Source organism: Oncorhynchus nerka, linkage group LG24 (assembly GCF_034236695.1).
Source record: "Oncorhynchus nerka isolate Pitt River linkage group LG24, Oner_Uvic_2.0, whole genome shotgun sequence".
NCBI classification, from domain to species: Eukaryota; Metazoa; Chordata; class Actinopteri; order Salmoniformes; family Salmonidae; genus Oncorhynchus; species Oncorhynchus nerka.
In genome coordinates, this window is record NC_088419.1 from 47371233 (window position 1) to 47385187 (window position 13955).

At 40.9% G+C, this 13955-nt stretch overlaps 1 protein-coding gene across 1 annotated transcript in view; it reads right to left on the bottom strand.

Moving 5' to 3' along the window:
• Positions 1 to 7897: 7897 nt before the first annotated feature.
• The window catches only part of LOC115108053 (TSC22 domain family protein 2-like), a 37368-nt gene continuing 31310 nt past the window's right edge, over positions 7898 to 13955 (bottom strand). Inside the window, exons 2-3 of the mRNA XM_029631969.2 lie at positions 10844 to 10895; positions 7898 to 10619 (exon numbers count right to left, since the gene is read on the bottom strand). Of these exons, the coding sequence (XP_029487829.2) occupies positions 10323 to 10619; positions 10844 to 10895 (349 nt within the window). The 3' untranslated portion in view covers positions 7898 to 10322. The remainder of the gene's footprint in view (positions 10620 to 10843; positions 10896 to 13955) is intronic.

The following is a 13955-nucleotide window of genomic DNA, read 5'->3' on the forward strand; positions in this document are numbered from 1 at the left end:
TTGACACAGGTTGTTTTTGAAGTGATAGATTGAGATTTTATTTTCCTAGGCTCTTTATTGTAAAATAGCCTTATGCTGAATTTATAACTGAGTTATTCAAATGAAGATGCCTGCACATTTGCTACCTTATTCAATTATCCTCCATTTCTCTGTTAAATAAAGTCAGTGACATTCAATATAAAGTTTCACATTACTATTTGTAACTGGTGGGTAATGCATGAATTACTTTTCTAGAAAATTCCAGTACAGCCTAGAACCCCACTTTTTATGCCAAACCTGCTAATAGCTTTACAATGATGCCACCTGCTGTTGGTGAAGGGATCTCTCTCTCTCTTCTCTTCTCTCCTTCCTTCCTTCCTCTCTCTCTCTCTCTCTCTCTCTCACACACACAAACAAACAAACCACAAACAAACAAACCACAGACAAAAGATGTTCAGAAGCCACGTGCATAAGAAGAGGATTTGACAGCCTTACCTACAGGGGACATGCATCTCTCTGGTCATGTTGGCAAACAGAAGACAGAGTAAAAAATAGTATGTAGTAATTTCAATTGCTGACAATTGCTACTTTGGTGAAAAGAAGAAGAAAGGGCTATTAGTCCTATGTACCATATTCCTCCAAGTAAATCAAATACATTTTTATTTGTCACATGCAATGGGTGTAGACTTAACCTTGAAATGCTTGTTTTTGAGCCCTTCCCAACAATGCAGCTAAAAAATTAAAAGAAAAATAGTAATACAAGAGGAATAAAATACACAAGAATGGAGCTACAGTGGGGAGAACAACTATTTGATACACTGCTGATTTTGCAGGTTTTCCTACTTACAAAGCATGTAGAGGTCTGTAATTGTTATCATAGGTACACTTCAACTGTGAGAGACGGAATCTAAAACAAAAATCCAGAAAATCACATTGTATGATTTTTAAGTAATTAATTAGCATTTTATTGCATGACATAAGTATTTGATCACTTACCAACCAGTAAGAATTCCAGCTCTCACAGACCTGTTAGTTTTTCCTTAAGAAGCCCTCCTGTTCTCCACTCATTACCTGTATTAACTGCACCTGTTTGAACTCGTTACCTGTATAAAAGACACCTGTCCATAACTCAATCAAACAGACTTCAACCTCTCCACAATGGCCAAGACCAGAGAGCTGTGTAAGGACATCAGGGAGAAAATTGTAGACCTGCACAAGGCTGGGATGGGCTACAGGACAATAGGCCAGCAGCTTGGTGAGAAGGCAACAACTGTTGGTGCAATTATTAGAAAATGGAAGAAGTTCAAGATGACGGTCAATCACCCTCGGTCTGGGGCTCCATGCAAGATCTCACCTCGTGGGGCATCAATGATCATGAGGAAGGTGAGGGATCAGCCCAGAACTACACGGCAGGACCTGGTCAATGACCCGAAGAGAGCTGGGACCACAGTCTCAAAGAAAACCATTAGTAACACACTACGCCATCATGGATTCAAATCCTGCAGCGCACGTAAGGTCCCCCTGCTCAAGCCAGTGCATGTCCAGGCCCGTCTGAAGTTTGCCAATGACCATCTGGATGATCCAGAGGAGGAATGGGAGAAGGTCATGTGGTCTGATGAGACAAAAATAGAGCTTTTTGGTCTAAACTCCACTCGCCGTGTTTGGAGGAAGAAGAAGGATGAGTACAACCCCAACAACACCATCCCAACCGTGAAGCATGGAGGTGGAAACATCATTCTTTGGGGATGCTTTTCTGCAAAGGGGACAGGACGACTGCACCGTATTGAGGGGAGGATGGATGGGGCCATGTATCGCGAGATCATGGCCAACAACCTCCTTCCCTCAGTAAGAGCATTGAAGATGGGTCGTGGCTGGGTCTTCCAGCATGACAATGACCCGAAATACACAGCCAGGGCAACTAAGGAGTGGCTCCGTAAGAAGCATCTCAAGGTCCTGGAGTGGCCTAGTCAGTCTCCAGACCTGAACCCAATAGAAAATCTTTGGAGGGAGCTGAAAGTCCGTATTGCCCAGCGACAGCCCCGAAACCTGAAGGATCTGGAGAAGGTCTGTATGGAGGAGTGGGCCAAAATCCCTGCTGCAGTGTGTGCAAACCTGGTCATGTGATTTTCTGGATTTTTGTTTTAGATTCCGTCTCTCACAGTTGAAGTGTACCTATGATAACAATTACAGACCTCTACATGCTTTGTAGGTAGGAAAACCTGCAAAATCGGCAGTGTATCAAATACTTGTTCTCCGCACTGTATATACAGGGAGTTCCAGTACTAGATCATGGTGCAGGAGTATGAGGTATTTGAAGTATCTACAGTATGTACGTGAAGGCAAGGTAAAGTGACTAAGCATCAGGATAGATAATAATAAGAGTAAAATAAAGAACAGAGGTACAGCAGCAGTGTATGATGAGTGTAAAAGTGTGTTGTCGGTATGCGCGTGTGTGTGTATGTGAATCTGTGTAGTGTGTGTGTGATTGTGTATACAGGGCCTTCAGAAAGTATTCATATCCCTTGACTTTTTACACATTTTGTTATGTTACAAAAGTGGGAATAAAATTGATTTAATTGTCCTTTTTTGCAAACGATCCACACACAATACTCTGTCATTTCAAAGTGGAAGACAAATTCTACAATTAAAACGTTTTATGAAAAATTAAACACTAATATATCTTGATTAGATAAGTGTTCAACCCCCTGAGTCAATACATGTTAGAATCACCTTTGGCAATGATTACAGCTGTAAGTGTTTTTGGGTAAGTCTCTAAGAGCTTTGCATACCTGGATTGTACAATATTTGCCCAATATTCTTTTTAAAATTCTTCAAGCTCTGTCAAGTTGTTTGTTGATTTTCAAGCCGATTTATGGCAAAACTGTAACTTGGCCACTCAGGAACATTCAATGTTTTCTTGGTAATTAACTCCTTGTGTTTCGGGTTATTGTCCTGCTGAAGGTGAAAGTGTCTGTTGGAAAGTAGACTCAACCAGTTTTTCCTCTAGAATTTTGCCTGTGCTTAACTGTATTATGTTTATTTTTATCCTAAATAACTCCATAGACCTTGCCGATGACAAGCAAACATATCATGATGCAGTCACCACCATGCTTGAAAATATGAAGAGTGGTACTCAGTGTTATGTTGGATTTGTCCCAAACATAATGCTTTGTATTCAGGACAAAAAGTAAATTTCTTTGCAAAATATTTAGCAGTATCACTTTTGTGCCTTACTGGAAACAGGATGCTTGTTTTGGAATATTTTTTATTCTGTACAAGGCTTCGTTCTTTTCACTCTGTTATTTATGTTAATATTGTGGAGTAACTACAATGTTGTTGATCCATCCTCAGTTTTCTCCTATCACAGCCATTGAACTGTTTTAGGAAGTGAATTAAGAAGGATGTTATTTATAACTGTTGTGTAAATTTCAGCCAAAATGTCTGTGTGCACCATTTCTGAAAACGTCTGTGCACATACACAAATATTGAGATGTATTATTGTGGGGGCGTAGATCAGAAAACCAGTCAATATCTGGTGTAACCACCATTTGCCTCATGCAGCGCGACACATCTCCTTCGCAGAGTTGATCAGGCTGTTGATTGTGGCCTGTGTAATGTTGTTCCACTCCTCTTTAATGATTGTGCGAAGTTGCTGGATATTGGCAGGAACTGGAACACACTGTCGTACACGTCAATCCAAAGCATGCCAAACATGCTCAATGGGTCAATGTCTGGTGAGTATGCAGGCTATGGAAGAACTGGGACATTTTCAGCTTCCAGGATTTGTGTACAGATCCTTGCGACATGGGACTGTGCATTATCATGCTGAAACATGAGGTGATGGTGGCGGATGAATAGCACGACAATGGGCCTCAGGATCTCATCACGGTATCTTTTTTCAATCAAATTGCCATCGATACAATGCAATGGTGTTGGTATTCCATAGCTTATGCCTGCCCATACCACAACCTCACTGCCACCATGCGGCACACTGTTCACAACGTTGACATTAGCAAACCACTTGCCCACACGACTCCATACACATGGTCTGTGGTTGTGAGGCCAGTTGGACGTACTGGAAAATTCTCTAAAACGATGTTGGAGGCAGCTTATGGTAGAGAAATGAAAATTCAATTATTTGGCAATTATTGTTCACAGCACAAGGTTCACAGTGTAATGATCATGCTGTTTAATCAGCTTCTTGATATGCCACACCTGTCAGGTAGATGGATTATCTTGACAAAGGAGAACTGCTCACTAACAGGGATGTAAACAAATTTGTGCACAACATTTTAGAGAAATCATCTTTTTGTCCATATGGATAATTTCTGGGATCTTTTATTTCAGCTCATGAAACAAGGGACCAACACTTTACAAGTTGTGTTTATATTTTTGTTCACTGTACAAGCTCATGGTTTATAAATTATGCCCCAGGTATTTAAACCTCTTCCACAGGCTAGTAAAGTAGTAGAAGCTTATTACTACCTATATTTTGGATTTTTGTGTCTTAGGGATTCATGGAAACAGGCAACATGCTGTACTATTCAGTACCAGATAGTGAGTGCCAATTTATGAAGTATCAGAAAGTACAGATCGATCGATTAGCACATAATTGCTTAGTAAATACTAGGGAAATACCAGCTAAATAATAATAAAACGCTACCTAAATCACTTCCAAATGTAAAACTTATATGTTCCATTTAGATAAATTGGAAACAGGTATTAGCCCCCTAGGCACTTTCCTATTCAGCTTTTAGCTCTAACTTAACCATCTTGATGGAGTGCAAACTAGGTTATTGGTCTGACATGAATAGACCGATTTCATAAAGATCAGAGGAATTCTGCTCTTGGGAAAGAGTGGTGTCATTTACACCATTTTTTTGTTTACAGACGTTGAAAAATGACAGTGTCCTCAGACGGCTGCAGCCATGTTGGGTCCATTACTCCTGAGCAGGTGAATCAGAGATCGAATGACTGATGCCAGTGGGCGAGTCACATTTTGTTGGGCCATTTCCTGTATTCTTTAAATAACTGTGTAGGCTCCACTCATGCACATACCTGAATAAGCTTCCTCAACCTCCCCAGTAACAAGTCTCTGCATAGACCAGTTTATTAAATTACTGTATAATAAAGCTATTCAGTTGAGGTAAATGGGAGCCATGGCCTGTGACATCTCAGGTGTCAATGACTGAGCAGAGTAGTGAGTGCTCATAATCTGTCTTCATACCAACATGCATTATATTGTACTTTTCACTAGGTTTCAAACATTGTGGAGATGTAACTTGTGTTCAATCTAATTTATGTTGCTCTATCAGGATCCTGGTTCAGAATATTTATAGTGAGCCTCAACACTATTGGGACAGTGACACATTTTTTGTTTTGGCTCTGAAATAATATAAGGACTATGATGTTAAAGTTCAGACTGTCAGCTTTAATTTGAGGGTATTTTCATCTGTATCGGGTGAACTGTTTAGAAATTACCACACTTTTTTGTACATTATCCCCCCATTTTAGGGGACCAAAAGTATTGGGACAAATGCACTTATGTGCATTAAAGTACCAAAGGTTTAGTATTTGGTCCCATATTCCAAGCATGCAATGATTAAATCAAGCTTGTGACTCTACAAACTTGTTGGATGCATTTGCTGTTTGTTTTGGTTGTTTAATAGATTATTTTGTGCCGAATAGAAACTAATCGTAAATAATGTGTCATTTAGGAGTCACTTTTGTTGTTAATAAGAATATGTTTCTAAACACTACTACATGAATGTGGATGCTACCATGATTACGGATAGTCCTGAATTAATTGTGAATAATGATGAGTGAGGAAGTTACAGATGCACCAATATCATACCCGCAAGACATGCTAACCTCTCACCATTACAATAACAGGGAAGGTTAGCATTTGCAGGGGTATGATATTTGTCTAACTTTCTTACACATAAGTGAATTCATCCCAATACCTTTGGTACTCTAAAATGGGGGGACTATGTATAAAAAGTGCTGTAATTTCTAAACGGTTCACCCGATATGGATGAAAATACACTACTCAAAAAAATAAAGGGAACACTTAAACAACACAATGTAACTCCAAGTCAATCACACTTCTGTGAAATCAAAGTGTCCACTTAGGAAGCAACACTGATTGACAATACATTTCACATGCTGTTGTGCAAATGGAATAGACAACAGGTGGAAATTATAGGCAATTAGCAAGACACCCCCAATAAAGGAGTGGTTCTGCAGGTGGTGACCACAGACCACTTCTCAGTCCCTATGCTTCCTGGCTGATGTTTTGGTCACTTTTGAATGCTGGTAGTGCTTTCACTCTAGTGGTAGCATGAGACAGAGTCTACAACCCACACAAGTGGCTCAGGTAGTGCAGCTCATCCAGGATGGTACATCAATGTGAGCTGTGGCAAGAAGATTTGCTGTGTCTGTCAGCGTAGTGTCCAGAGCATGGAGGCGCTACCAGAAGACAGGCCAGTACATCAGGAGATGTGGAGGAGGCCGTAGGAGGGCAACAACCCAGCAGCAGGACCGCTACCTCCGCCTTTGTGCAAGGAGGAGCACTGCCAGAGCCCTGCAAAATGGCCTCCAGCAGGCTACAAATGTGCATGTGTCTGCTCAAACGGTCAGAAACAGACTCCATGAGGGTGGTATGACGGCCCGACGTCCATAGGTGGGGGTTGTGCTTACAGCCCAACACCGTGCAGGACGTTTGGCATTTGCCAGAGAACATCAAGATTGGCAAATTCGCCACTGGCGCCCTGTGCTCTTCACAGATGAAAGCAGGTTCACACTTGAGCACGTGACAGACGTAACAGTCCGGAAACGCCGTGGAGAACGTTCTGCTGCCTGCAACATCCTCCAGCATGACCGGTTTGGTGGTGGGTCAGTCATGGTGTGGGGTGGCATTTCTTTAGGGGGCCAGAGGTAGCCTGACTGCCATTAAGTACCGAGATGAGATCCTCAGACCCCTTGTGAGACCATATGCTGGTGCGGTTGGCCCTGGGTTCCTCCTAATGCAAGACAATGCTAGACCTCATGTGGCTGGAGTGTGTCAGCAGTTCCTGCAAGAGGAAGGCATTGATGCTATGGACTGGCCCGCCCGTTCCCCAGACCTGAATCCAATTGAGCACATCTGGGACACCATGTCTTGCTCCATCCACCAACGCCACGTTGCACCACAGACTGTCCAGGAGTTGGCGGATGCTTTAGTCCAGGTCTGGGAGGAGATCCCTCAGGAGACCATCCGCCACCTCATCAGGAGCATGCCCAGGCGTTGTAGGGAGGTCATACAGGCACATGGAGGCCACACACAGTACTGAGCCTAATTTTGACTTGTTTTAAGGACATTACATCAAAGTTGGATCAGCCTGTAGTGTGGTTTTCCACTTTAATTTTGAGTGTGACTCCAAATCCAGACCTCCATGGGTTGATAAATTTGATTCCCATTGATAATTTGTGTGATTTTGTTGTCAGCACATTCAACTATGTAAAGAAAAAAGTATTTAAGAAGAATATTTCATTCATTCAGATCTAGAATGTGTTATTTTAGTGTTCCCTTTATTTTTTTGAGCAGTGTACCTTCAAATTAAAGCCTGAACCCCAGTCATTGTATAATTTCAAATCATAAGTGCTGGAGTACAGAGCCAAAACACAAAATGTGTCACTGCCCCAATACGTTTGGAGCACAAAACCGTACCTATGAGTAAATAAAATAGCCTAGTGTACATCAATTCAGTTCTTGTTGATCCTAGAGCAAAGTACAGCAAGCAGAGATTGTGGTGAGAGATACATGTTTTGGCATCTCTATAACCTGGATACAGCATGTTTCATACTTGTACAACAAGTCATCAGTAACCAGAAGGTTGATTATTAGTCATTCATTGTAAGATGACACACAGGCAAGACATTGACATTCTTAATAAAACAGTAATTTATTTTTTTACACATTTTTTTGTTTGTTGCCACAACAGCACATTACAAGGGCAAAGATATTTTCTCCAAGGCTCAGTGATCATCACGTTCACACAGTACACACCTGGCATGTACATGGCATCTCCTTCAAAAGAAAAAAATAATACCCAGTTGCAAAGGTGAAATCTAAGTTCATCCTGCTAAAGATCATTTTGGTTTGGTTCTAAGCCACAAAGAATGGTACAGGAAGCACAAAAGACATGTAACGCATGTTGAATATGCTCATTCAATAGTTTACCAGATTCAAGCTGGAGTTGTGAAATGTATACAATAGTTTCCGTTAAGTTGGTAAGTTATAGTCTAGCAGTTTTTTTATTGAAGTATGTGTTGGTACACTACAATCAGAATCTAAATGTTTGCATTACTTAAAGGTCCAATGCAGCCATTTTTTTAAATCTCAAAATTAATCCTTTCTGGGTAACAATTCAGTACCTTCCTGTGATTATTTATTTTTGACCATTTTAATTGAAAACAAAAAGAGCTACTTAAGCAATGAGCAATTTCTCAAGCAAGAATTTTGCTAGGACTGCCTGGGAGTGGTTTGAGTGGAGAGGGGAAAACTGAAAATTAGCTGTTATTGGCAGAGAGGTTTGGAACTGCTTATTGGTCTATTAACCAATTTACTGCATGGTGACATCACCATGGAAAACCAAAGCTCCCTCCCAACAAAACAGGCTGACATTTCAGGTGGTCTTTTCAAACAGCTCTTACACTAAAAGGGCATTATAATTTTCACAGTATTATTCCAAACTCATAGTGTGGAAATATAAAGTCACGTTTTTGACTGCACTGGGCCTTTAAATACAGTAACATTTGCAATTTGACAAAACTTTTTTGGTCTGCATATGAAATTCATTACACTTCGCATAAGCAAAAAGATGGCTCAAACTTCATTTTCTGCCAGTGTGTGCTTCTGACTCTCCCTTCCTCTTAATCCCCCATTCTCTCCCCCTCTCTTTCCATTCCGTTCTCCTTCCTCTCGTTCTAACTGGCAGCTCTTTGTAAACGATGGGTAAAGGACAGAGCAGTCTAACTACGTTACAATAAGAGTGCTAAATAAAAAGATGAGGTAAGAAAGTGGTTTAATTATAGATCATGCAGAACATGCTAAACAGAAACAAAAGAAACAAGGAAGTAAAAAAAAAAGTTTAAAAACGAAACGTGTGCATTAAAAATTAAATTATTACACAGCTTTAAATCTTTGGTTACAAAGTAGGTTGAACAATTTCACAGCTTTTTTTACCCCCAGCCCAGAAAGTAAATATGTGCAATAGAATTTTTAAAACGTTGGGAAAGTATGGCAACTGTCTTCCAATTTTGGCAACAAAGAAACTACAGCAAAGGTTTATCAAAATATAACTACCAACAATTCATATCTCAAAAACTGGCGTTCACCTGTACAATCCCTCTATGCTTTTAATACTTCACTCTTCACAAAATGTACATTCAACCTGGATTAATTTAATTAAGTTAACTGCCTTTTAGTGTTAGCGGTGATATGCCATGGGAATTGCCTTTTTAAAAGAACCTATTGCATTTACGGAACTACTTTTACGGAACTACTTTTTTAGACTACCAATTGACTGCCTGACAGATAATCTAACATACCAGAAACAAAGAGAGAAACTAGTTTATTTTTATAACATGTCAATTCTGTGACATTGCTCATTTACATTATGAAAATAGTATCCCTGAAATAAATAACTGCAAACATTAAAACTGAACTAATGAAGGTTTTTGTGTCAAAGTGTGGTGGCTCTGGGAAAACTAGTTTTGGTCTTCTCACGGCGTGAGACACATTCTTCCTATGGTGGGGGGGAATCCTTTCCTCCACCTCAGTCTCTATTTGTTGTTCTCATTCCCCCGTTCTTTTCCACTTGCTACCAACAACCCGGTATGGAGTGGGGGATAGAACAGTCAAGGGCCTCCCAGGAAGTAGAACCCCCCCACGTTTTTCAGCCTCTTTGACCACCTCCACTACCGCCACCATGAGCCGGATTGCCTCTTACCCCCCGTGGCCCTGCACCGCACTCCTCCCTTGGCCAGTTCCCCATAGACTTAAAGCAGGACACCCGGCCAAAAGAATGCTATCACATGATGATGTTTGTCTAATACTGGGAAGGCCCGACGACAGCAGCAGCAGCACGCAAAATGAAGCATGGCTCTTCACACGAGTCGAAGACCAGGGTGGCAAACAAAAGCTGATTTTGCTTGGTTTTTTTTGGCTTCTAAAAAAACAAATCAAATGCAGTTCTGAGCTCTTTTTTTATGTTGCAAGGCGGCGGGAGAGGCAGGGGTTGGTTGTTTGTTGGAGTCTCCTCCTCCCGTATGTCGGGGAGGTGTATTACGGGAGCATGGGATCACACGGAGGTGACGTTGGGCTGCTGTGGCAGGCTGAAAGCCTGGGTTTCACCCTCCAGGGGGGTGTTGGTATTGGTGTTATTGGTGGAGGGTAGCTGCTGAGACGGAGAGGTGCTACCGGCAGGGCTGATTTGGGTGGACGACAGCTGGGTGAGCTGGTCCACGTTGGCCAGGGACTTGAGCACGGCGTTCTCCTGCTCAAGCTGAGAGTTCCTCTCGTACAGTTCCTTGATCTGCTCCTTCAGCACCTCCACCTCCTCCCGCACTGCGTACATCAGGTGGCTCTTCACTAGATCCTAAGGAAAGAGAGGCCTGCCATTAGCACAACAATTTAGGACCATACAACAATGCACACACACTACAGAGATAAGAGAGGTTGTCAGAGGGCTAGCAAAAGACATATAATACCATGTCAAACATTACTCAAGCTTCACCACTGACTTCAGGTCAAAGCATGTACATCAACTGTTCAATAAGTTTGTAGTGCCTAGTTAGAAGGTAAAACGAGAGACGCACTCACCATTGCTTGCTCTATCTTGTTATCGATGGCAACAACACTGGCTCCGGAAGCACTGTGGAGATAAGAGAAAAGTAAATGTTAATACCGAAGGAATGAGGAAAAGAGGGGCCACCCTATTCCTTTACAGATAATCATCAAATCATCTATTACACATTCAAATGTATGTTGCTCTTCCAAGGTACACTACTTGACCAAAAACATGTGGACACCTGCTTGTTGAACATCTCATTCCAAAATCATGGGCATTAATATGGATTTGGTCCCCCCTTAGCTGCTATAACAGCCTACACTCTTCTGGGAAGGCTTTCCACTATATGTTGTAACATTGTTGCGGGGACAGCATATATATAAAAAAAATATTTAAAAAATCCATTGCAAATGAGGCTAATAGTTCCCTCTTGATAATCACCAAGTCTCGGTGTGAAAGCGCAAAATGTCATGCTTTGATGATCCCATATATCCAGTGGAAACGTCACAAAATGCCTAACACTTTTCCCTTGCCGGAATAGGCTAGTTGATACAATGTTAAAAGTTTGCTGGCAACATACCTAGTTGATTGTATCAAATCAGTGTTGCACTTCACTAGCTGAAGTCAAATATGGTACTGCCTATATGTAGCATATTTTTGGTCACAGGTTCAGGAATTGCTGAAGAAATACAACTTTTACCTGGAGCTAACTCTGCAAATAGCATGGCTGGGTGATTTAAAAAGTCAGTCACTCAAGCAATAATACTCTTAGCAAAAATGCTTATCTTTAATTTACAATATGTAGAATCTGAGAATAGAAAGGTTCAAATTTTTTGAAAAATCACAGCACAGTTGAAAAATATATGGCAAATAGAAATCTAAACAGGATAGTGTTCAGAGATAGACAGGAGGGATTGAGTGGAGCTGAAGGATGGGATCAATAACATTGATGGAAGCCAAAAGCTGATCTACCCCCTACATGTTTTAAAATTGTAAAAACAATTCTCAAGACAGATAGAAAGGGATCCATACAGGCGGAGTAGATTAATGTGATTTAAAGAACCAGAATTTTAATGGGAGGATGGGAGGGGGGGGTTAAGCATGAGAGGATACATTTATTTGACAAGTCTTTAAGACTAGTTTGTTTTTTCACCTTTATTTAACCAGGTAGGCTAGTTGAGAACAAGTTCTCGTTTGCAACTGTGTCCTGGCCATGATAAAGCAAAGCAGTTCGACACATACAACACAGAGTTACACATGGAATAAACAAACATACAATCAATAATACAGTAGGAAAATCTATATACAGCATGTGCAAATGAGGTAGGATAAGAAAGGTAAAGGCAATAAATAGGCCATGGTGGCAAAGTAATTACAATATAGCAAATAAACACTGGAATGGTAGGATGTGCAAAGGATGAATGTGCAAGTTGAGATACTGGGGTGCAAAGGCGAGCCTCGTCGGCGCACCCTTTGCAAATACTCAAGTATGATATCTAATACAATGCATACAAAACCCAAGGATTAGGGAATAAGCGAATTCCAATAAAATTGTTTTATCGAAGAATATAAACAATTTGTGGGCAACTGGTGGTCACCGCATTCTAGAGGCAGAATAATAACATGCCACGCAAAACAGAACGGACCAAAAACGATTTGTTATTGGAAGTGAAACTTTGTATTATTTGCGCTTCTAATGCAAATCAAATCATACGTAAATAGACTAATCTCACAACCGTGGATATCTTTTTGATGCAAATGCATAAGAGGCGTGAAGTGCTCTCAACCACCATGTGCAGTGAAAACCGTTCGGAATTTATTTTTTCAAACACCATCCTCTGAATAAATGTCTCCTTTCAGATGTAATACAATATAAAACTATACTTTGTCACGTTTTATCTCGACAGGTTTGAGGATATTATTTGTAGCAATATTTTGTTGTCTAATCGACAACACAGTCGAATACAACGCGTTTATTGTACCCTTTTTATGATGGTTCCCAATACCTCTCGTTTGTCACTCCGTTAAACGCCTTATCCTTATAGAAAATGCACAATTACTCACCTCGTTTAGGGCCCACCGTCTTGTTGACACAGTAAATAATCAAACATGTCGCTATTTAATTCCCAAAGGTTGTCATTTTTGATCCTTTACAAAGACCAATGCGCAGTCGCTGCCTTTCCTGTACGACACCGCCCTGCAAAGGCACGACTGAACAAAGGGGCGCAACACGCCACTAGAAGGTGCTCTGGCAAGATAACATTTTGTGCAGGTCTGTAGAAGTTTGCTATTAATGTGATTTCAAATTTTACTGACCCAGCTAAAAACTTTAAATGTTATTATTCATCCATATTCACGGGTGAGGTAAAACTATATGGCCCATGCTGTTCTGCTCCAATGACTGCGGAAACGTTTAGGTTTCCTCAGCACAAATCAAACATGAACAGCATACAGAATATGAAATTGCTGTAAATATGTATCAACTGCCCCTTTACCATTAGTACTTGGAGCACATCAGCATGGGTTAAAGTCTTGAGGGGACACGCTTGTGTGTGTGTCAGGGTATCTCAACTGTTGCAGAAAACTATGCAATCCTTTTCAAATCAGGTCCCAATTATTCCATAAATGCCATAGACTCCTCCATGCAATATAAACAAGGCACCTGTCAATCATCGATGCTATGGTACTGCCTAGGCCCTGTATGTGACTGGCGGCAGCACAGCAAGGCTATGATTGGACTTGCAGAGAGACAGTCACAACCGGCCATCAAATGTCACACCACATTAAAAAGTTACTGATGCTACAAGAAAGATGCCAAAGCCCTTGTATCACTGCAAAGTCGATACAAATTGTAATACAGTGGCACAACACCACCAATGACAAAATACAGTAACAACTCTAAATGGGACACTTTGTTCTTCTAGTAACTGATCATGGATACAAAACTAGAGCATGAGCACAAGCAAGTTGATAAAATCCCATTAAAAAGCATTGATAAAAATCAAGCATTATTGACTAGTCTTTTTCATACCATAGCAAAGACAGCTACACAATGATGAGGAATACAAATGTATCCAAAATCCTCAAAAGCGATTACCTGCATCGTGCTCTGTAAGAAACAAAACGTCCTGAATATGCGGATGA